This window comes from Cajanus cajan, chromosome 9, assembly GCF_000230855.2.
Source record: "Cajanus cajan strain Asha chromosome 9, NIPB_CcT2T_4, whole genome shotgun sequence".
Taxonomy (NCBI): Eukaryota; Viridiplantae; Streptophyta; class Magnoliopsida; order Fabales; family Fabaceae; genus Cajanus; species Cajanus cajan.
Window position 1 is genome coordinate 47909964 of NC_138525.1, and position 24323 is coordinate 47934286.

At 32.6% G+C, this 24323-nt stretch overlaps 2 protein-coding genes across 2 annotated transcripts; one reads left to right on the top strand and one right to left on the bottom strand.

Annotated features, from left to right (window-relative positions):
* Nucleotides 1–1510: 1510 nt before the first annotated feature.
* Nucleotides 1511–2848, bottom strand: LOC109817928 (uncharacterized). The gene is made up of 2 exons (XM_083064353.1): nucleotides 1911–2848; nucleotides 1511–1610 (listed from the first exon to the last, which is right to left on the bottom strand). Exons 1-2 carry the CDS (start codon nucleotides 2846–2848, stop codon nucleotides 1511–1513), a joined length of 1038 nt encoding a protein of 345 aa, XP_082920479.1.
* A 12770-nt stretch (nucleotides 2849–15618) lies between these two features.
* Nucleotides 15619–17060, top strand: LOC109817936 (protein BIG GRAIN 1-like B). The gene has a single exon (XM_020383289.3). The coding sequence runs from the start codon at nucleotides 15631–15633 to the stop codon at nucleotides 16972–16974; it is 1344 nt and encodes a 447-aa protein (XP_020238878.3). The 5' UTR covers nucleotides 15619–15630; the 3' UTR covers nucleotides 16975–17060.
* The last annotated feature ends 7263 nt before the right edge of the window (nucleotides 17061–24323 follow it).

Sequence of the window (24323 nt, forward strand, 5' to 3'; positions counted from 1 at the left end):
TGTTGACTGGGTCGAGGTTTGAGATTGACCTCGGCTTTAAGTGAAGCGGGTTGGTGATGGCTCTATTCTTTGCTTTAAGTGCACTTATGGCTTGTATTCATTTTCGAATATGAGTGAGGTGACTTCATTAAGGTTCGTATTCGACTTTTGACGTGATCGTCAGGGTTCGCACTCGTTCTCAGCTTTACTTGCCTGAGGTTCGCATTCGACCTTGTATTTGCGTAAATGGTCTTGACCGTTCATGAAGGTTCCGAGGTCCGTGCGCGACCTCGGTTTTGGTTTGTGCTCGACTTGGAAATGGGGCGTATCGCAATTTGGGCTTGGATTTGAGTAGACGATTCAGCTATGGTTCGAACTCGACCTTAGGTGAGAATATTGGGGTTCATACTTGACCTTGGAGTTACATACTTAAGGTTCGTACCCGAGCTCGGATTTACATGCTTGAGGTTTGTGCTTCGACCTCGGTGTGAGGTGAGCGATATAGTGAAGGTTCGAATTCGACCTTTAGGTGGGGATATTGAGGTTCATGCTCGGCCTTAGACTCAGATGAATGAAGGTGTGGACTCGACTTTTTACGAAGGCGTCGAGGTTCGTTGTCGACCTCAGCCTCGGGCTCTCAAGCAAGTTGATTTGGTTATGGTTCGGACTCGACCTTAGCTAAGAATATTGAGGTTCATGCTTGACCTCGGTTTTACATGTTTGATTTGACCTCGGGTTTACGTGAAGGATTTGATCAAGGTTCGTATTCGACTTCTAACGAGAATGCCAGGGTTCGTATTCGACCTCGAATGAGAATACCGGGGTTCGTATTCGACCTCGGGTTTACGTGAAAGATTTGATGAAGGTTCGTACTCGACCTGTAACGAGAATGTCGGGGTTCGTATTCGACCTCGAATGAGAATACCGGGGTTCGTATTCGACCTCGGGTTTACGTGAAGGATTTGATCAAGGTTCGTATTCGACTTCTAACGAGAATGCCGGGGTTCGTATTCGACCTCGAATGAGAATACCGGGGTTCGTATTCGACCTCGGTTTTACGTGAAAGATTTGATGAAGGTTCGTACTCGACCTGTAACGAGAATGTCGGGGTTCGTATTCGACCTCGAATGAGAATACCGAGGTTCGTATTCGACCTCGGGTGTACGTGAAAGATTTGATGAAGGTTCGTACTCGACCTTTAACGAGAATGTCGGGGTTCGTATTCGACCTCGAATGAGAATACCGGGGTTCGTATTCGACCTCGGGTGTACGTGAAAGATTTGATGAAGGTTCGTTCTCGACCTTTAACGAGAATGTCGGGGTTCGTATTCGACCTCGGGTTTACGTGAAGAAGGGTGGTTCAATTTCGATTTTTACCATAGGTAAGAAAGTAATAAGTAAGAAGATGGGTTGAGCAAAATGGAGAATATTATTAATTAATTTTGTGTGCCTCGTTAAAAACCCTCTCAGTTTGGGACTAAGGCGGGAAAAGAGTGCACGGTTTCGTTTATACATAGAGGGGGAACAGAATCTAATGGGGCGCGGTGGGGGGATTCCCCTTGCTTTCCTTACCGGACGAGGAGATCCTCAGGCTCTCGGCGTAGCATTGCCGAGCTGTCTTTTGGTTTGCTCTGACGGAGATAATCTTACCGTCATTCCCTGGGAATTTCATGGTGAGGTGCGGAGTGGATACCACCGCACCGAGGTGGTTTAGGGTCGGCCTCCCGATGATGATGTTGTAGGAGGTGTTGGCCTCCACGACGAGGTATCGAACCATGACCCTCCTTGCATCCGGAGGTGTTCCGAAGGTTGTCAGCAGATCCACGTATCCGCGGGTGTGAACCCGTTCGCCGGCAAAGCCAACTAGGGGCTCTGTGTGTGGTTGGATGAGAGAATGGGGGACGTCTAGCCTGAGGAACGTTGGCCAGTACAGGACGTCGACCGAACTCCCTTGGTCGATGAGCGTCTTTTGTACTTCCCAGTTGGCGATCTCTACCACGATGACCATGGGATCATCTTGGTTAGGACTGATTCCTGCATAGTCCTCATCGGAAAAAGAGATCGGTGGCGAGCTCTTGTGCGAGATCGAGGCGGTGGAGTGGAAGCAGTTGATACTTCGAAGGTGTCTTTTCCGGGCCGAGCTGCTGGCGCCTCCTCTAGCGAAGCCGTCTGCGATTGTGTTGATTATTCCCCGCAAGGGGGCTGATTCTGTCTCCTGACCTATTTCAGCCTGTACTGCGCCATTGGCATTTTGATGGGACCCTGTGGATAAGTCTGTGCGAGTTCCTGACCCGCGGCCTCTCCCGCGTCCCCGGCCTCCAAAGCCTCCTCGGGAACCTTGCTGTCGCTGGACGTACTGGCCGAGGTGGCCTGCCTGGATGAGTTCTTCGATGCGATCCCGGAGCGTGCGGCAGTCATCCGTGGTGTGGCCATAGTTCTTGTGGCACCGGCAGTGCTTGGACTTATCGGCGCTGTTGGGAGTGTGGCCGGGTGGTGGGAGGGCTAGTAGGTTACTGTTACTGGCTTCCTCCAGAATGTGGACTCTTGGGGCGTTCAGGGGAGTGTAGAAGTCATACCTCCCGCCTCTGTTTGCCCTGGCCGACTTCTTGAATTGGCTGTCATTATTGACTTTTACCTTATCTTTGTGACCCTGTTCCGGTTTCGCAGGGCCCTTCCCGCGAACTTGGTCGCGGAAGGCCATCTGAATGTAGCCGGCGGCGCGGGCACGCAGTTCGTCCATGTCGCGGGGGGCATCACGACATAGACTGTCGACGAATGATCCGGGTTTCAGTGCCATGAGCATGGCGTGCAGGGTGACCTCCAGGTTGAGATTTCGGATTCGAACCGAGATGTTGGAGAAGCGTTCCATGAAAGCTCACAGAGGTTCATCGTCGTTCTGCCTGAGATTGGCCAAGGCGGTCGAGGTTGTGTGGTGAGGTCGACTAGTGGCGTATTGTGCCATGAATCGCTGCACCAGGGTGCCAAAGCTGTCGATGGATTCGGCTGGTAGTTGGGTGTACCAATGGAGCGCGGGTCCCTTGAGCGAGGTCGGAAAAACCCTACACAATATAGCGTCACTGTTAGTGTAGAGGTTTACCTGAGTTGTGTACGAGTCGATGTGCTCGTCGGGGTTTGTGGTGCCGTCGTAGCGGTCGAGGTGGAGGGGCTTCCACCCGCGGGGCAGTGGGGTCTCCATGATGCCGTCCACAAAAGGATGACGGCGGAAGGGTTCTTGGCCCTCGGAGACATGGGTGGGGGCCCTGCTAGTACCCTACCCTGATCTGTGCGTTGATGCATGAGACCGGTGCGTGGCGGGCCGTGAAGTCGGTGCCTTGGTCGTCGCTCGGGATTGGGAGGCCGAATGTGCCTCTTCCTCATGAGTGTCGCTCTCGTGTGGAGGTTGTTCGGAGTGGTGTCGAGGGAGCTGGGCGCGAATGCGCTCATTCTCGGCACGTAACGCTGCGAGGTCTGCTTCATTAGCGATCTGCATCGCTGCAAGGTCGTTTTCGTGCTGGGTGCGCATGTTTTGAAGGTCGGCGTCGTGCTGTTTTCGCATCTACTCAACTTGGTCGATCAGCCGCCTTAGGGTTGCAGCGTCGCTGTCCATGGTGATTGAGTGGCTTGTGTCGTCTGTCGCTTGTTTGATATGGCTTCTAGTAGAAACCATGCAGGTGGCCGATAAGAGCTGTCTTGATCGGTCCCACGGTGGGCGCCAAATGTTCTTACGGGAATTTGGTCGTAGAGGTGACCCGTCCAGTAAGATCGGTGAGCCTCCTTTGTCTGATGTATTGGTGCTCCAAGATGGGGGAGGTACCTGCAAAAGAGACTTCGATGCCAAAGTTAGGGTTTGCCTGAATAATGGTCTCATATATATAATGCACGTACCTTGAGGTGATCTAGGTTTGCCTTGGACTTTGGGCTTGAGATAAGATATATCATGATATAATGTAACGTGATATAATATGATATAGTTGAAGGGTGGATCTGACCTGGGGCGAGATCCTCGGAATCAGGTGTGATTCGCCCAAATACCGGGCTGACGTCGCGCAACACGTGCCCGAGGCCGCCCTCTTGTATTGCTAATCCGGGCTCGGAGCCCGGGTGCGAAGTACGGATAGTACATATGGTATTATTTTAATATACATAACATAAAAATGCCTATAAATAGGAATATAAACATTATTTTTTTTTGGGTAGGTTATCTATCTACCAAGAGACTAAAATAACTTTTCAAAATATATAGATCTATATTTATATTTTATAATAATTTTTCACATATATAAACCTGAGAATTAATTCCTAATACATGCTTAATATATATGATTATGTATCAACCACACCGCAACATATTGGTAAAGGAAAAAAAAGTTATGCAAGGAAAATATGAAATAATTTTATCCTGTTAATTAATAATAATTACATATGAGTTTTTTTTTATAAATATTATTTTAAAAATTATATTAATAATAATTTGATAATTTATTAATTTTATGAGGTATACTAATGATGACTTGACTTTCTATTAGTACAATGTATGTTTCAAAACACGTTTAACAAAAAACATGGGGTTTAAAATGAAAAAAAAACAAATATAACTTTTCTTTATATATATATATATATATATATATATATATATATATATATATATATATATATATATATATATATATATTGTTGGTTTTCCGAGCAAGCGCACTCAATTCTCTGAATATAGTATAAAGGTTGTCGATCTTCAGGGACTTGTGAAGTAGATTTTGATTTCTATTATACTAATTGTTACTTGTAAAATTAAAGCTTCAATGATCACACATGTTAAATATTTGATGTGAGCGGTACATTAAACTAAGTAACGAAAATCAAGTTAAATTTAAGAAAAACAGATATGAGAAACAGTTAGGATTAGATTTCATCAATCTCCCTCCTATGCATTCCTATTGATTCTTTCAAATGATTCCATTACTCATTGCCATTGAGTTCTCTATATTCATTCAGACCCAACTCCTTGGCATAAGAAATTCTAAGATATTTAACTCAATGAATGATTCCTCACTTCATTCAGTTAAATGTCTTGCATTATGAATCAGAACTTGTTGCAACTATTAATTTCGAAACCATCCCTGACTTTCAAAACTAATAGGTGATTTGTTTCAAATCTAGATTCATAAAACATTTTCCAACCAAATTCCAAATCCAAGATCAAAGATAAATGATCGGTTTATCAAAGCATTAAGAACAGAATACAAATAACTAACATTGAGTAATAGATGAGATATATATATATATATATATATATATATATATAAATCAAAGAGAAATACAGAGGAGTTTGATGACTACATCAATCCCAACCCTAGAGATTTAGCTCTCCATAGAAGAAGAAAGCACAAAATAACAAGAAGAAAGGTAGAAGAACAAGATCATCCGAAGAACTGCGTTTCCACAAGCTCCAGGGTGCTCTATTTCCTTTTCTCTGCTATGTTCTTTCTCTCGTGCAACTTCTGATCTCTGTTCTCTCTCTCCTCTGCCCTTTTATAGGTGCTAGAATTAAAACAGAGTAGACAGGAAAGAGAAGAAACTGCTCAGCGCCTTGAAACGGCTGAGCGATTTGGAGAATTCTTCAACATGAAGTAATCTGAAGAGTTAAGCCCCTCAGATCCGCTGAGCGCCTGAGATGATTCTTCACCATTAAGCAAGCAAAAGGGGTTGGGCGCTTCAGATCCGCTGAGTGCCTAGGAGGTAGAGAGCACTCATTCTTCCAGGGCCAAAACCGCTCAGCGCTTGGGAGTGGCTGAGCGCCTCTCCTTTGGTGCACTTGTTGAGCTCTTTGACTTAAAAGCGCTCAGCCCTTTTAAAGGGCTGAGCCGTTTGCCTCCAGACTTCAAAACCTACAAAATAAGCACAAAATTTGATCAAAAGACTCATCACTCCCTATAATAACGTAAATTAAGAGTTCCTCTTTGATTCTAAGTATATTGGTCAAAATAATATTAATATGTACAAAAATTGTGCTAGATAAGTGTCTCAAATTTATATTTCATCAGACTAGTTATACACTTATCATATAAATATATATATATATATATATATATATATATATATATATATATATATATATATAAGAAGTGTTATAATAACACCAGTGTAACTTTTATTAAGTATTACATCGCTCAATAACTTTATATTATATGTGAATTTTATAAATCCAACTGTTAGATTGAAAGTTCATATCACTTTATATGTTTATATAAAGTTTTGTTAAAATTGAAAAACAACTTGAAGGTAATTAAAATGTTCATATTTTAGTGAATTTTGAAATGAATATATTACGTTAATTTTGTTTTATAAAAATGAAGTAACAAATCATCTTGGATTAATATAAAATTTTGTATGTATGATCTAAGAATAAAGAAATTTCAATCTAACGGTTGGATTTTCAAAATTCATATTTAATATAAAGTTATTGAGTAGTATAATACTTAGTAAAAGTTACACTAGTATTATTATAGAGTTAATCATCCATAAATTGCTAGTGTAAAGTTTTTTACACTGACAACTAATCACATCTTTTAAATTATTTTATTTATTTATATTTAATTAAATAAGCAAATGACATGGTACTATTAAAAAATATGATTAGTTATCAATATAAAAAAACTTTACATTACTAAGTGATTAACTCATTAAATTTTAATAAATATTCCATCGTTAAATGTGTAAATTTCAATCGTTATATTAAATATTGTTTACTTTATATTAATGGTCATGATTACCATTAATTGAAACTCTTAATTGAAATAGCAGTGCGCATGCCCTCGGTTTAATATAGATCACAATAATTGCATATAATTTTTTTTCCTTTTACACAGAAAAGGTCAATGCTATCACGATTTTAGGTTCTTATTATATTATTGGTATAGGATTAACTTACCACTTTTTGAAACAAAATTATCAAATCCGTGTGAGCACTTTCTATCACAATGAGCACCCTCGAACAATTATATCCCTATCTCATTGACAAGTACAAGATCAAATGAATAAGATTTGTGGATACAGTCTGTAAAAAAAATTTAGGGATCCACACCCTTGGCCATGTGTTTTAAGAAATAATAATGAATAAGAAATACTTAATAAATTAAATTTAAATATATTCTTAATAGTTATTTAATTGATCAAAGACTAATCTCACTTATATATAATATTTAACTGTTATTGATTCGACAAATTTTCATATACATTAAAAATCAAAATGATTTTTTACTAAATAAAACATTATCACAAAGTAAAATTATTAGGAAAACCAAAAGAATAAAAAATCTAATTAAGTTTTGTTTTATTTGTTTTTATTAGAAAGTATTAAATAAACTTTGAAATTTATAATAAATATAATAAAAAATAGTTCAAGTGGTAAGTATTTTATCTCATAAGTCAATTGCTACAAACTTGAATTTTATGTTTCATTATAGATTCAAAATACTAAAAATATTTGGCTAAAACCCTATTTTGATCCTTTATATTAATTATTTGTTTCAATTTAGTCCCACTTTTATTTTTGGTTTCAATTTGGTCACAAACTAATTAATTGATTTCAATTTAGTCCCAAATTAATTAATTGGTTTCAATGTGGGACTTCCGTTCAAATTATTTAAACGGAGTTAACTTTTGGCCACGTGGATGCCACGTAGATGCATACGTGTATGTCACGTGAATGACAATTTTTTTGAAATCACCTGGATCAGGAACGACACGTTCTGAAACCAGAACGTCACGTTCTAGTTGCACTTTTGGTATGTTAATTTTGCAACTGAAACGGCCGTTCTAGATACAAAAAAATTAACACACCACTAATGCAGCAGAACAGACTATTTTGAAACCAGCACGGACCGTTATAGTTTCAGAACGGGCTGTTCTGATTTAAGAACGGGCCGTTCTGGACCGTTCCAAAACTGAGAATTGAACGGCCCGTTTCATACAATATTACAACCAGTAACTTTAAATTAAAAACTACCATCTTTTCTTTCTTGTAATATTTCACTTTATTATATTGATTTCTTGTCCTATTATATTCCTTTCACTAATCTTTATTAAAATTTATTTTTCAGCACAATACAACAGTTATATAATAAAAATGACATTGAAATATAAATTCTAAACTAATAAATAAAAATATTTAAAAATATATAAAAAATAATACTAAAATTTCTCTTATTATATGCGACTTTTCATTTAAATTTTGTATTAAAACCCGCAACAAACATTATTCCTACAATTTTTTTGTGAAATTCTATCTGCAGGTAATACCTTTGTGGATAATATGTTTTTGCGAATTTTAAAATTCGCAAGAAAGTTTCCTGTGAAATTTCTTGTGAAAAAATTCGTAGCAAAGTTTCTTGTAAAAAAAATTCGCAGGAAACTTTCTTGCGAAAAAAAATTCGCAAGAAAGTTTCCTACGAATTTTTTTGCAAGAAATTCTGCAAGAATATTTTTTATGAAATAAATTAAAGATATTATTACAAATTCTATCAATAATTCATCTGAAGCATTTGTTTCCATGTCTTCAACATGTGATACATAATCTTTTAAACTCTAAGATTGTAGATTATAAGCCTAATACTCAACCACACAAATCAACTTGTAAGGTAAGTGTTGTCCTAACTTATATACTCTTTAATTTATTTATTTTCAATCGATGTGAGAGTTGAAGTTTTTTTAAAATATTAAACTTATAAATTTAAATATTTTTTCCTGTAGATTAAAATTGGCAGGAAAATTCGCAGGAAAAGTTATCTGCAAAATTTTTCTACCATTTAGTAAACATTACTTGTGAATTTATTTTTGTAAGAAAATCTGCAAGAAAAAAAATAAAATTCTTACAATATTTTCTGCAAATTTTTACCATGAATTTTTTTTCTATGATCATTAAAATTGTAACAAAATTTGCAAAAATTTATTGTAGATTATTTTTCATAAAAAATTTTAAGAAATATCTGTAAATTATTTTTCGCAAATAAATTCGTAAAAAAAATTTGTGAAATTATTATTACAAGAAAATTTGTAAAAAAAATTTGCGAATATTTTTTTGTAGGAAAATTCGGAAGAAAATAACACTTTTCTAGTAATGAAATAATTTAGATAACAATTTAATATGAACATAAAAAAATAAATTCCACAATAATTTAACAAATATGTACTAATACAAATATATGATACACTAATAGAAAAAACACTGTTGATGTTGGAGTTTTAAAATCAGTTAACAGAAAATTGATTTAAAAAGTTACACAGTGTTACTTTTATAATTAATGTCACCATTTTTAAAATTGATTTCTCAGTGACTGATTTCAAAATTAGCCACAAAATTGGTTCTTTGCAAATTTTTAAAAATTTGAAAAATATTTGATACCTTATTTTGTTAATTCAAATCAAGATATAAAATACTTTTATAATTATCCATTAATTTAAATTAATGAAATAAAATATCAAATAATTTTTAATTTTTTTCAAAAATTTACAAATTTGATTTATGCATTAAAAATTTTTAATTTCATAATTTAAGTGTGACAATAGGAGTAAAAAACTCTAAGAGTTTGATTACTTAATCAGCATTGTCACACTCTTGGTCACTCCTTATTGTAAATCTCCGAGCGGGTCATGCGAGCATGGGATATGAACTTTCTGAAACTTGCTGCCATCATACCACATTTCATTTAGCCTTATTGTAAATTTCTCAGTGGGTCAAACTTCTCTCGGATGTTGCGTTTCTTCCAACTTTGTGGCCAAATTTAGAACGCAAAAGAACTTTCAAGGGTCAGCCAAAGTCGAGCAGGATTAGAACAGAGATGGACATTAGAGAATAACGTAATCGTGTAAAAAATTGTTCCTATTATCACACTACTGGTCACGCCACCATTGATCTTTATTGTTGTAATGAATTTTAACAAATTTATTTAGTTATATTTATAATGTTAATATTCAATAAATTTAATCACTTGATGATAGTCTCTGAGTTTTGGTATTTGATAAGTGAAAATCGAAAAAAAAACCTGAATCTGTAGGCCTGAACAGCCCGTTCTAGTTCCACTTTTTATGTGCATTTTTTGAATCCAGAACGGCCCGTTCTGATCCATTCTTCATGTATTATTTTTTTAATCTGGAATGGCCCGTTCTGGAATCAGAACAGTCCATTCTGGAATGTGAACAGTAAAAAGTGTTAATTGAGGAAATAAATTTGTATAATTACTATTTAGGTAAATATTTTTTAAAATAGTATTATTTGAGTAAAAAACTCAGTTTAGGACTATATAATTTCTTTAGATAGATATGGGATGGAGCACCTCCAATCATCTTGTTGGATATTTATTGGCAATTTCACAGGAACCTGAAAATTAAAATGATTGAGGTTGTGTGGGTCTCGTGCTGAGAAACAACAATGTTTTCCTTTTGCCACACAATTTGCTTATTGATCAATTAATGAAAATTTCTATTTAATAATGAAGTCCATCAATTTCCACCATCTTTGACTCCATTGCTTGGCCACTCTACCATGTATCTTCAACACTGACCCTACCAAATATTAAATACTCCCGAAGATCCATTGCCATCAAATGTCGAAAGTACATAAGATCATTGTCCAATTGTTGGTGGAAGCCAGCCTCACCTTGCCTTCTTTGGACCATTTTTCACTACAATTCAAATTCGCCATCACACCCCTTGCGGCTCAATTCACAGACCAAATCAAGGACCTTTCTGTGTCAAGCTTTTTCTTTTTCTCCAAAATAGGGTGCACAATGGGTCATGGATGTTGTACATATCATACTTAATGTCTCGAGCCTCATGAACATAGGGGAAACCAAATATTGGGTGCATGTGACCCTGACTATGCTGTGGGTGCAAATCCTTGATATGCATAGACCTAATGCCATGGTGGGGTTTGTTTGATCTTAATATAAGTCCGATATATCATTCTCACTTCTCTTAGTCATTTGGTTTTTACTTTCCATATCTACGTTAGTAGATGCACCAACAAAGTCTAGTCACCTAAACAAATTAATCATGTGACAACAATTGCTTGCTATGATGGACATGGCAATAAATATGTATTGGCTTATTATCGATCACATCCATCCAAAATGGTTAATTAACATGGTTTACCCTTATATCAAAAGTGATAATCAAATATTAATTCATAATTATAGAACATAATTTTTGTTAATCAAATAATATTTTAATATTATAGAAATCAATCCTAAAAACATATCATGTCGGACCTTCCATCTCTGATAAACTCTATAACTACTTAACTTAGAGATTTGGTTTTCTAATTAACCTTTACATGACTTATATAGTCAAATATTCTAAATTTTGTTTCGTGTATTAAAAATAAATAAATACATATAATGATTAACTATGAACACAAATAGTTACTGATTTTAATCTAGTTAATAGCTTCTTCGGTCATCCACGCACACAATTATTGATTTCACTAAATTTGTCAGTTGGGTGGGTTTCTTAGATGGGGAACCAGAGAACTGAGTGACCCAAACATTTTTCTGTTGGTTTCAAACAATTCTACGTGGAGCGAGTTTCATAGCCCTAATTGCATGCCCCCATTGACCCCAATTTTAGCTTTATACATAAGTGAGATAGATGATGGGGGCGTGTTTAATTCATTTTTCATCATGGCCAGACCAGTTTGTAACGACATGGTTAAACACGTCCTCCTACCTTGTCCTATTTAGATATGGAAAAGTCCAGAATGATGCTTACAAATATGTCTACAAAAATTGCTAATAATAAATTAATGCGGTGACTTCAAATCTCCACTAAAAAACTGCTCACATTTAATACACAATTGTGTCTCTAATATGATAGAAAACAACAAACAAAAGAAGAAGAAAAATCTCCGCATAAACAACTAAAATTTTGTTTTTAATAAACTAATTATTTATTCATTAAGAGTTTAAAATTAACTAAAACTAGTTTATATCACAATATTCTACATTAAATTTCCACTTAACATCTTTTCTTATATATGCTTCAAAAAACTTTTTGACACATCTTATGTTAATATATTATTACTGTAAATAAATTGAAATATTTTATTAATTAAACATTAAATGAAATTAAATAATTATTTGTTCATATTTTCTTTTCATTAGAACGTGTTAGAATGAGATTGATAGACAATAAATAAGTTAATAAAAATATTAACTATTTCATTTATTTTTTAATAATGGTTTTTCAATCTAACTAGAAGTGATTTGTCAAGATTTTTCTAAAAAATTTGTTATTGACAAAATCAATAAATACTTTACACTAATAACATAATTATAAAAATATTAATATCAATAAAAAAGTTCAAACCTCATTATCATTATTATATATAATAATAAAATAAACTATATATGAATAATGTGTGTGTATATTGTCTACTATAAGAAAAAAGTTCAAATATCATTATAATCATTTTTATGTGAGAATGAAAATTTTCAATCTCACACATGTTAAATCCAAATAAATAACTTAGATTAGAAGATTACAAATAAAGTTATCACGTATAATTATTACATTGTTTTTTTTATTTATTATTATTATTATAACAATTATTATTATTATTATTATTATTATTATTATTAAAACTATTGTCACTACCACTGTTGTCATGACCATTGCCATTTTCGCTACAGCCACCATTACCAATATTGTTGTTGTTATTGACATTGTTGCTGACAATTTTAACCGTAACAGTGATGGTAATGGTAATAACAATGGTGGTGATAACGACGATGATGATGATAACAATGAAAATAATAATTCTAATAGTGATAGTGATAACGACAATGATATGCATGATATAAATAATATTATGGTAACGTTACATGATAACTTTATTTGTAGTCTTTTAATTTATGTCATTTAAAAAATAATGTACTTTTAATAACTATTTTTATGAACAAATAATATATAAATATTAAAAATAACATAAATAAAATAATTAATAATAATTTAAAGTTCAAAACACTACTTCTCGTTAAACCAACCTCTAGTATGGACAAACCTTCTCTGTGTCCCTACTCAAATTGAAATTTTTGGCCCACTCCATTCCCCACACAACCTCTCCCCCTTCAACCATACAACATTACTCCACTCAATCCGACTGACAGTGAAACAAGTGGTGCATCTATGTCATCTTTTCAACGATGTCCAACCTCACCCATATTTTTATGTTTAATTACAGTTTTTGTCATCTAAGTTTCAAAATTTTATAAATCTTGTCATTTAACATTTGAAATCATACGTTTTTTTTTAATCTAATTTTAAATTTTTTTTGCACATTTTTCACTCAATTAATTGAATGTTTGTTGTTATTAGTTAACATGACATATTTATTATTATTGTGACACTTTTGACTACTAATATATCACGTTGACTTTTGATTTGACACATTATATCATGTCAATAATTAATGTATTATGTCAATAATTAATGTGTCGCATCAACAATCAATTAACAACATTAAATAATTGAGTAACGAGGTGATAAAATATGCAAAATGTTGAAATTGAGTGAAAATTTATACAATTTTAAAACTTAAATGGTAAAATTTCATAAATATTGTCATTTAACATTTGAAATCATACATTTTTTTTACCTAATTTTAAATTTTTTGCATATTTTTTTACTCAATTAATTGAATGTTTGTTGTTATTAGTTAACATGACATATTTATTATTATTGTGACACTTTTGACTACTAATATATCACGTTGACTTTTGATTTGACACATCATATCATGTCAACAATTAATATGTTATGTCAACAATTAATGTGTCATATCAACGATCAATTAACAACATTAAATAATTGAGTAATGTGGTTATAAAATATGCAAAATGTTGAAATTGAGTGGAAAAATATACAATTTTAAAACTTAAATGGTAAAATTCGTAAAATTATAAAACATGAACGACCAAAAGTAAAATTAAGTCTATTTTTTTAGAATTTATATTTTTCAACTTGCACCACCCATGACCAATGCTAATATTTTTTTTAGAAAAAAATATTTATAGTGTTTGTTTGGCTAACATTAATTAATAATTAAAAAAATTAATGAAGAGAATGATAAAGAGCATATGGTTGGCATCTATGTAGTTATAAAATATACATGCCAAATATACAACACGACTTAGTCATAACTTAACACATTAGATTTTGGTTAAAAACATTTTTTAAAGTCATTAGTTGAAATAATTTTGGAACTTAATACAAGGACTTTGATTTGGTAAACTGATGAACCAATTATTAAATTGGGATCTTAGAATTTGTAAAGACAAAGAATTATTTAGAATGTTCTTAAAAAATTCAAAAATATTAACTGATAAAAATCATATGTAGATAATCTTAGAAGAGTAAAGGAGTAAGATAGGTAAAATTTAATCTCTACAACTTCTCTTACTGCCTTCTTTTCGAATTTACACTTGCTTTATATTACTAGTTTACTTATTCAATTTTTAAATGTCAAACAATATGTTATATTCATCTGGAAATTTTTCTTTCACAAGTTTTAATTAGGACATTAAAAATTATAAAATACCTTCTAAGCCCCTGTAAAATCAACAACCTGTACTCTAAAAATACACTATAGTAGACTTGGTGCACTTGTAACAAAAATCTTAACAGTGATGACAAAAGTTGCAAAGGGTGGTTTAGTGAAGGTTTTCAACATGGAAAGGAGGGGGGAGAGGACCGTCGTTGATGAGGACAAACCTTTTCTTTAACCAAACTCATATTAGAATTGTTGCTCCACTCTATTCCTCACACAACCTTTCTCCCTTTAACCCATACAACATTACATCACTCAATCCAACTAAGAGTGAAATAGGTGGTGCGCCTACGTCATCTTTCAACGGTGCCCAACCTCACCAATTTTTTTAGATTTAATTGCACTTTTTATCATCTAAGTTTCAAAATTTCATAAATCTAGTCATTTTACATTTGAAATCATACACTTTGCTATCTAACTTTAAATTTTTTTGCATATTTTTTAACCTAAATAATTGATTGTTTATTATTATTAGTTGACCACTAATGTGATAAATTTATTGTTATTGTGACATATTAATTATTAACATATTATATTACTTTTGACAACATATTATATCATGTCAACAATTAACATGTTATATCAGTAGTTAATGTGTACATCAACGGTCAATTAACGAGTAAACAATTGACTAATAGGTAATATAATATGCAAAATGTTAAAAATTGAGTGAAAAAATATACAATTTTAAATTTAAACGATAAAATTCACGAAATTATAAAACATAAGTGATAAAAATTGTAATTAAATATAATATTTTTAGTATTTATATTTTTCAACTTGCAACAACCATGAACAATGCTAATAACTTTTTTTAGATAAAAATGTTATTAGTGTTTATTTGGCTAAAACTAATTAATAATTAATAATTAAAAAAAATGAATAAAATGAATAAAGAGAATACGGGTGGCATCTATTTAGTTATAAAATATAGGTGTCAAACATAGAGAGCAACCTAGCCGCAGCTTAGCACACCAGAAACCAGATTTTGAGAACTCGATCAACGGCTACCAAATCTAATTTATGGAGCGATCAAAGGAAAAGCGAGAGTAATGATGGAATCAGCCAGTCAAGTTGGTTGCCACGTCACCCCATGGCATGCCACACTGTCATTGGCTTTCGCGACTCTCACTCACTCTCCACTCAACTACCTTTATAAACCCCTCTTCCCCTCTCTCATTCCAATTCCAATTCCATTTCTCAATCTTCAATCCTCTTTTCTATTTCCATTCCCAAACATGCACAATTCACAAAACAAACAAAGGGACCACCACAACATGTTACTTACCCCTTCCTTCTCTTCCACCCTCCTCGACCAAATTTACCGTTCCATCGACACAAAAACCGCCGAAACTAACTTCTACACACACACAACAATCAGACGACACACCCCAGCCAACTCCAAATCCACTCCAACCGACACTAAATCTTTCACCGCAAAATCCGACAGGAAATCGCGCCCTGCTGACGTGGACATCCTCGACCAAGACGCTCTCTTCTTCAGCTCCACCTCCATCTCCTCGGATTCCAGCTTCGGATTCTCCTCCGACACCGAGTCCCTCTCACGCGCCTCGTGTTTCGCCCCCAGGCCCAGGCCCAGGCCCAGGCCCAAGCCCAGGCCCGTCTCCGCCTCCGCCTCCACATCCTTCAGGTCCGACAAACACGGAATGCGCGTGTTCGACGCTTTCTGTCGGAACTCCCACACTTCCGAAGAACAACAACAACAACAACAGCGACACAACGAGGAAGCGCTCATGATAAAGTCAAAATCCAGAGCGTTGAAGATTTACAACAACCTCAAGAAAGTGAAACAACCCATTTCTCCAGGTGGCAGAGTCACGAGCTTCCTCAACTCGCTCTTCGCCAACGCCAAAAAAACCACCCCCCGCACGTGCCGCGCCGAAGTCGGCGCTTCTTCTTCTTCTTCTGCCTCCGCCTCTTCTTACTATTCCGGCACGTGTGATTCCTCGTCGCGGTCTTGCCTGAGCAAGACCCTAACTTCCGAAAGGGAGGCGCTGCGCGACGGCGTGAAGCGAACGGTGCGTTTTTACCCCGTGAGTGTGATCGTGGGCGAGGATAGTCGACCCTGTGGGCACAAACGCTTGGGGGAAGAAAAACAACCTTCTACAGACTTCTTACGCTACACCCACAAGAAGAGGAATAATGATTTGGTTTTCAAGGACTTGTCTTTCAGTGTCCATGATGATGATGTTGATGACGACGACGACGACGACGATGACGATGACGATGATGCTTCGAGTTACGCCAGTTCGGATCTCTTCGAGCTCGATCATTTGGCTGTGTTTGGAAGTGCAAGGTATTGCGAGGAGCTTCCGGTGTACGAAACGACTCATGTTAGTACTAACAACGCCATTGCTAATGCCCTCATAGTGTAATAACTCTCTTCAACAAAAAAATATATAAATCATTTTTGAGGTTTTTTCGATGGTAAATAAAATGACTTCAATCAGATTTTATTTTATTTTATTGTTTGTGTTCATGTATCCTAGAGATTAGTTTCCAACTCTGAGTCAATAGTTAGAGGTGTTGGAGTTCGAGACTAATCTTTAAAGATATCCGGATTTATTCAGAGTGTAGTAACTTTTTTGTGTGTGAATACAAGACCATGTTTGGTTCAGGTAAAAAAGTAATACCTAGATTGGTTTTAGGTTTTTAGCTCGACATGATTGTGGCTGTGGATTGGGAAAGGTTAACGTGCACAAAATTAATAGCCTTTGAATTGGTAACAGACATTATGGAGGTTGGGAGTACTGTTGTATAAAACAAAATCAATTTAAAGTGTGTAAGTTTAGCTGTTCCACTTTTTAATTATGCTTAATTTTATGGCGTGGGAGCAGAACTGATCTAAAATGAAGCCTGAAGCACATAGATCCTCTGTTATGTAAAATAATAATATTTTGTTTTTCCTTGTACGTATGTTGGTACATGTGTATAGTGTGTGTATCATGTATTTAAGTGCCGCAAAATGGGGGAAGAAAATAATGATGGAAAGAAGAGTTTTGTGAAAGCGAATAGGGTGGTTGGTTTTGCCAAAAGAAAGAGGTGGGGATTCGTAAATTCTTGATCACGATCCAGCATTCGGATTGGATAATACTGACAATAGAGTTTGATGAAGAAAAGAAAGGAAAGGAAAAGAAAAGAAGAGGGAAAACGAGAGATTCGAGATGGTAATCACAAGCAAGCAAAGCCTAGAGAGAGGTGTGTGAATGTGATGGTAAAGGCAAAGGCAGATCTTCGTCCATGGGAATAGAGAAAGTGATCTAAGACTAAAGCTTTTGCTTTCTCTGCTTCTTATCCCTCTCACCAATTTCAACATTTTACTTCATACTTTCTACTAATTAAATTTAATTAATCACCTTAATTTTTGCATTTTTTTTAATCTATTCATTCATTGACTCAGATACTAATTCGTTTTTAGTATTGTAACTACAACTTACATATAGACATTATTTTTATGTCATTGGGTAAGATACTAATTTATGTATAGAATGGTAACCATAAGATATTTTGTTGAGTACATTGTGCTCGAGATTTAGCTATAATACATTCGAGAGTAATTACTTAAAGAGTTTCCTTTTTGGAAGAGGAAATTAAATTAACTTCGGCATTATTAATATTGAAAAAGCGAATTTGGGCAGTATATGCTAGCTGTTAATGTAACGTTGAGAATAAAGGTATAATGATGATGACGATGAGTGAAGGAGGAAAGGTTGCAGTTAGTTTTGTAGTCTGTTTTGGGCACTAGTTTGTTGTACATGACTGTAAATTGGCAGAAAATTGCAAGTCAGTGGCGATGGGTAAAGTAGGCAATTATTATGGTGGGTGTTAAGAACATGATTAATCACCGTCGAACAAGACAAGATTGTGTGGTCACAGGCTAACATATGCCACCAATTTCAGTGTGCCCAATACTGCTAAAATTAATATATATACATATATATACATATATATATATATATATTACTAAATATTATAATATTCAATAACTTTATATTAAATATAAATTTTGTAAATTTAACTGTTAAATTAAAAATTCATATTACTTTATATATTTATATTAAATTTTGTTAAAATTAAATAATAATTTAAAAATAATGAATGTGTTCATATTTTAATATATTTTGAAATAAATATATTACGTTAATTTTATTTTATAAAAATGAAATATCAAATCATCTTAGATTAATATAAAATTTTATATATATGATAAGAATAAAGAATATTTAATCTAACAATTAGATTTACAAAATTCACATTTAATATAAAGTTATTTATACTGGTGTTATTATTATAACTCTCTCTCTCTCTCTCTCTATATATATATATATATATATATATATATATATATATGTATATATATATGAGATCCATTTATTCTAGAAGTAAGTCTACCTAAACTTACTCTTTTTAATAATTTATGTTTTATATCAAATTTCAACGATCCAACCATTGAATTTAAATTTTTTGATGTATAGATTAAATCTATAAATTTTTTAAAAATTTAAAAATTATTTAATACTTCATTTCAAATTGACAGATCCCTCCAAATATATATTACGAATATTTATTTCATTTCTTGTATTTTTTTTAATGATATCACTTACTATATGTCTAACATTATTTTATTATTTTCTATTTGTGAATGTCAATTAGTATTTAAGTGTCGATCTATCTTTATTTTCGTTATAGTAAGTGACCACACTATTATATTTTTATTCTTTTGCAACATTTTTTTTACTTATATTTGTTAAAATATTATTATATATTGAATAAATAGGTTATTTTGTAATATTTTTTTTAAATGTTATTATAAATATAATATTTTTTATTTCAATATTATTCTTTTCAATTGTTTTCAAATTAAAGTCTCATATCAAGTAAATAAAAAATGTCACATAAATTATCTTGTAACTTTTTTTTTTTGAAAAATATTACTATAGATAAGTAACATTTTTTTATTTCAATATTATTATTTTCGATTATTTTTAAAATCAAAGTCTTTTATCAAATAAAAAATATTATATAAAGAATACATTTTTCTCATCTCTAATTATTTTTCATAATTAAACCTCACATGAGTCACATCAAGTAAATGAACCTTTAAGAAATATATAGTCATATGTTTATACGATAAATCAGCTTTTAATATTTGATATATTTGATATGTATTTAGTATTTTAAAAAATTCTATAACACCAATCTGTTTTTTCTTATTTTAATATTTGCAAAGTTGAGTGAATCATTCAAAAATACCAAACTATTCATTATACAACGTAATTATACATAAAAAAGACCATTTTTATAAATTAAAATTAAATTTATCTTTGAAGATTAAGTTAATATAGTTTAATCTAAAAGAAATCATGTTACAGTTATAAAGTGTGTTTGGGTGTTTAATATATATAAAATAAAAATCAGATTATATTTACTTTACAAAACGAGTGACTCATAACATGTGCATATATATGCAATTCTTTTTTGAAAAACAAGCATTGAATCTAATAACTGTTTATACTTTTAATCCTATAAAAGAAAATCAAAAGTATGGATTTCAAAGAAAAATATACCTTTTTATTTTCACCTAGTTTTTAAAATAATTTTTTAACTTTTAATAAATAAAATATTACGGTGTCACAAAAAGTAAATAAATATTATGGTTACATAATTATAGTATTTAATATAATATAATTTCTAACTCAGCCCATATACATTACTGAATTAATCCATGAATTTTAATCATGACTTACTGATATGTATAACCTAGTCCTACTCATAACTCATGAAAAAGATCTCTTAACAGAAATTAATTCCAAATTTTTTGAAGTCAACACTATTGGCTATTGTTGAACGAATTAAATTTGATTGACAATAGTTTCACATCACTGTTATATTAGTTTGACTTTTTTGTCACGAATTCGGAAATGTGCGTCCCCATAAATATTCATTTCGTAACATATATCTGATCCATATTAATTGTGGTCATCCCCACTACTCTCAAGATATTAATATAATCATATTCACGTTATTAATTTTAAAGTTATAATTTCATATCCAAGCAAAAATCATCTTAGTCAATAGTACTATTAATTATGTATCTTATGTAAAATGATCCTGTTGTCTATGATGTGCATGGACCTTGTGTGGCAAATATTTGTAGTCAGAAATTGTGTAGTTAGTGGCGTGCGACCATGAGAATGATCCTGTTGGTTGGTTTCACTGTTAGTAGACACAATGACCTACTAACATGAAGAATACGATATAATATTTAAATCTCACTACGTGATGGGCATGCATAAGCATGAGGTTGTCATCGAAATGGAGGAATGGTGGGAGACCCACTTAATTGAAAATAATCGCTTTATTATATAGTCAGAGTCGTATTAACATGACCATATCATAAACTAATATAATTGTTATTTTTTATTATTTATTAGATGTGGTGCATGTAATTTATTCAACAAATGTGGGTGGCTAGGGAACTGCACATGTAATTTAAAGTGCACTAGTTTATATATGATTTATCCAAAAAGAATGCTGTATAAGCATATGTACAAGCTTTAAAAATTGTGAAGCACATGTGATCAAAATTGGTTGGGATTAGGGACATAATTAGCTATAATCTTCGTCTGTTAGAGATTCTGTACTTTGGGTGAGGTGGTGAAACATAGTGCAATGATGAGAGGAATATCAAGGTTTAAATATGATTATTTTTAATTATGTAAATATAGCATATTTTGTTTTAAATTTTTATATTCAAAAATGTTTTTTAATCCATATAATACTTATCATTGTTTGTTTTAGTCTCTGTCATAACAGTAGGATCATTTTACATAAGATGCACAAGTCCATGCACATCATAGACAAAAAAACCGCTATTCACCATAAAAAAAACCGCTATATTTTGAAAATTTAAAGAAAAGGCAAAGAATATTATATTTACGGGACTAAAAATAAAAATCGCTAGATCTGTATTTTGTAGGAACATGAAACCAATTTTTTTTATATCCGCATAGATATAAAACTAGTTAACAAGTTTATAGTGGGAACAAAATAGGAGATAACACACAATTACAAACTGTGGGTTACCATTCTCTAAATCAATGATGTACGAGGCTATAAAGAATTTTTCTATCAAATTTTACATATTGTAATTGACTACTAATTTTAGAAACTAAATTATAAAATATGAAAAAAATGAAGAACTTAATTATATAATTACTTTTAATTTAAAAATATAATTAATTTTCTTTTAAAAAATTCAAAGAGCAAATGATATATTAAACCTTATTCTTATCCTCACTCAAGAAATTCTATCTAAATATTATATTTACACACAATTCTTACATATTATATATATATATATATATATATATATATATAGTAAATCTCTCTTTCATTATGTTGACATATTACATGTGTAGAGATGTAAAAAATTTAGATTGTGTTGGGTTTGGATAATTCTTATACTTAATTAAATTTAATCAAGTTAAAACGAATTGGGTTTGTAAACTATTTTTAAAACAATCTAACCCAATCCAATTATAATTGGGCTAGATTAAATCAAGTCATGTAATTGAAGAATTAAAAAATAAGTATATTTTAAAAAATTGAAACAAATAAAAAAGAAAAACAGAAAGATATACTTAACTCAAAGTACAAACAACATTATAATAATTATAAATCATAAATTATAAATATTTTAAACAAGCAAATATTATGTCTCTAAGATAACAAATTTTGATTTACATAATAAGTATAACTAAATTATTCTTTTTGTTTCAAGTCTTCATCAATTGTAATCCTTTCTTTTATGTACATTAACTCAAAACAAAACTCAATATATAAGTTCATTTAAAGTGTATTATGTGTTTTATTATTGCATGTAGTATTTTTAATTAAATTTGATAATTTATTATAAGTTAGATTTGTTCGGATTGATTGAATAACAATTTTTTTTTAATTTATTATCCAATCCAATTATAATCCATTAACAAAAAAATTATCCAACTTAACTCAACTTATAAAAAATGTAATTTAATTATAATTTAAATTGATCAAGTTCATGGACGGATTATTACTCACTTACAGTACTCCTATATAAAAATAACATAATACATTTTCAGTTATAATTAACTTCATATACGAGTTGTGAATAGAACTTTAATTTTTAAGTTAAAACAGTTGAATCACTTGTATTAATAAGTTTTGATTATCCTATATGATATATTCGTTAGTTTTTTGGTAGACATATAATAGTTTATTTGGCAACAAAACTGACAGGACCAAAAATTATACTTTATACAATGAATGCTGAAAATCCATCTTCATGTCGGCATGAACTGAATTCCGATCTCATATATATCCACCATAAGAATACTTAATCAGGTTGTTCTTTTAAGGAAAATGTAGTGGTTGTTTTATTTGACACACATAACACGATCATAAAAAGAAATAATAGGGGGAAATTAAATGAATGGATTAAACTGATAAAGCAATGAAGGGAAGGGGGAAAGTGTTAGATAAAATGGTGTTATGTATATTTTAGGGTGGTAGCTAGTTGTAAGTAAGCATGTGGTCAAGAGTGTGCAACAAAAAGAGGAAGAAAAGCTGTGTGGAAGATAAACAGTGGGGTCTCTAACGCTATCGCTATGGCTACCTTGTTGTGGTCCACACCCCAATTGGCCCTCTTTAATTTGCTTTGTTACGTTAGGGAAAGACAAAGTCATATGAAGATTGGCGATCCCAATGCGAGTTTCCACCACACTCACTGTGAATCCACTTTCCCTTTATATACTTCAAAGTACAAGCTTAGTGAGACGCTCAAGAGGACCATCATTGTCATATTTGTGTCCAGTTCGATACAAGAATCTTTTCCTTCTTTTTCGCTGTACGTTCTCTCCTTCTCTTTCAAACCCCAGAATAACGTTCACACGCTACCTCCAGGGTTTAGGTTCTTGCTTCACACATTTCAATTGAATCTACATAATACATGTTCACGTTGTACGCTAGCTGCTTTTTGGTCACTTTAATGTGCCCCAACAATTCACCTAGCTAGCTACCCTGAATAGATTATGTGACCAATTAATTATTAGAAAATTAGATCCGATTTGGAGAGAAAGCCATTCAGGAGTTTGATCCATTCAACTCATGATCGTAAAGTTGGATCAGTAAAGAATCGACAAGAAAACATTCGGACACGTCTGGATCGAGGAACATCGATTTAAAAACAAAACTTGTTCAGCCAGTTTGCACTGGGTTTTTTATTGTCCTTTTTTTAAATATTGTGCAATGTTATTTTCGAGGCTTATTTTTTTTAATAATATTGCTCCCGTTTCTTTTGAGATATTTGTAGAAGATCGAGAACTCTCACAGTTAATTTTGTTGGTGGTATTTCAATAGCTAATTAATGAGGTTTCTTTAGTTTCATTTCTATTATTTGGTTAGGCTGAATTTGTATGTTAATAATATGGTATAAGTGTTAACCAGATTGGTTTCGAATGATATATATTAATTTAACATAGATCATTGATTGATTAACCTAACCTTTGTTGATTTTGGATTAATCAATATCTTACCTTAACCACTTCAATTATGAGAACGAAATGTAAATCCAGTTGAAATTAGGTCAAATCAATTATGCAAAATTAATTAACGGCCATAAATCACACTGGTTTTTTAGTGATTTGATGCAAAATTCATGCAAAACTAAAGAAAGAGGATAGGA

What these genes read in the sequence shown, in the direction of transcription:
- LOC109817928 (XM_083064353.1), bottom strand. Translation starts at nt 2,848, where the DNA reads ATGGAACGCTTCTCCAACATCTCGGTTCGAATCCGAAATCTCAACCTG. An exon ending in GGGAGTTCGGTCGACGTCCT is followed by an intron (nt 1,611 to 1,910) that starts GTACTGGCCAAC and finishes TATCTCCGTCAG; the next exon opens with AGCAAACCAAAAGACAGCTC.
- LOC109817936 (XM_020383289.3), top strand. Translation starts at nt 15,631, where the DNA reads ATGATGGAATCAGCCAGTCAAGTTGGTTGCCACGTCACCCCATGGCAT.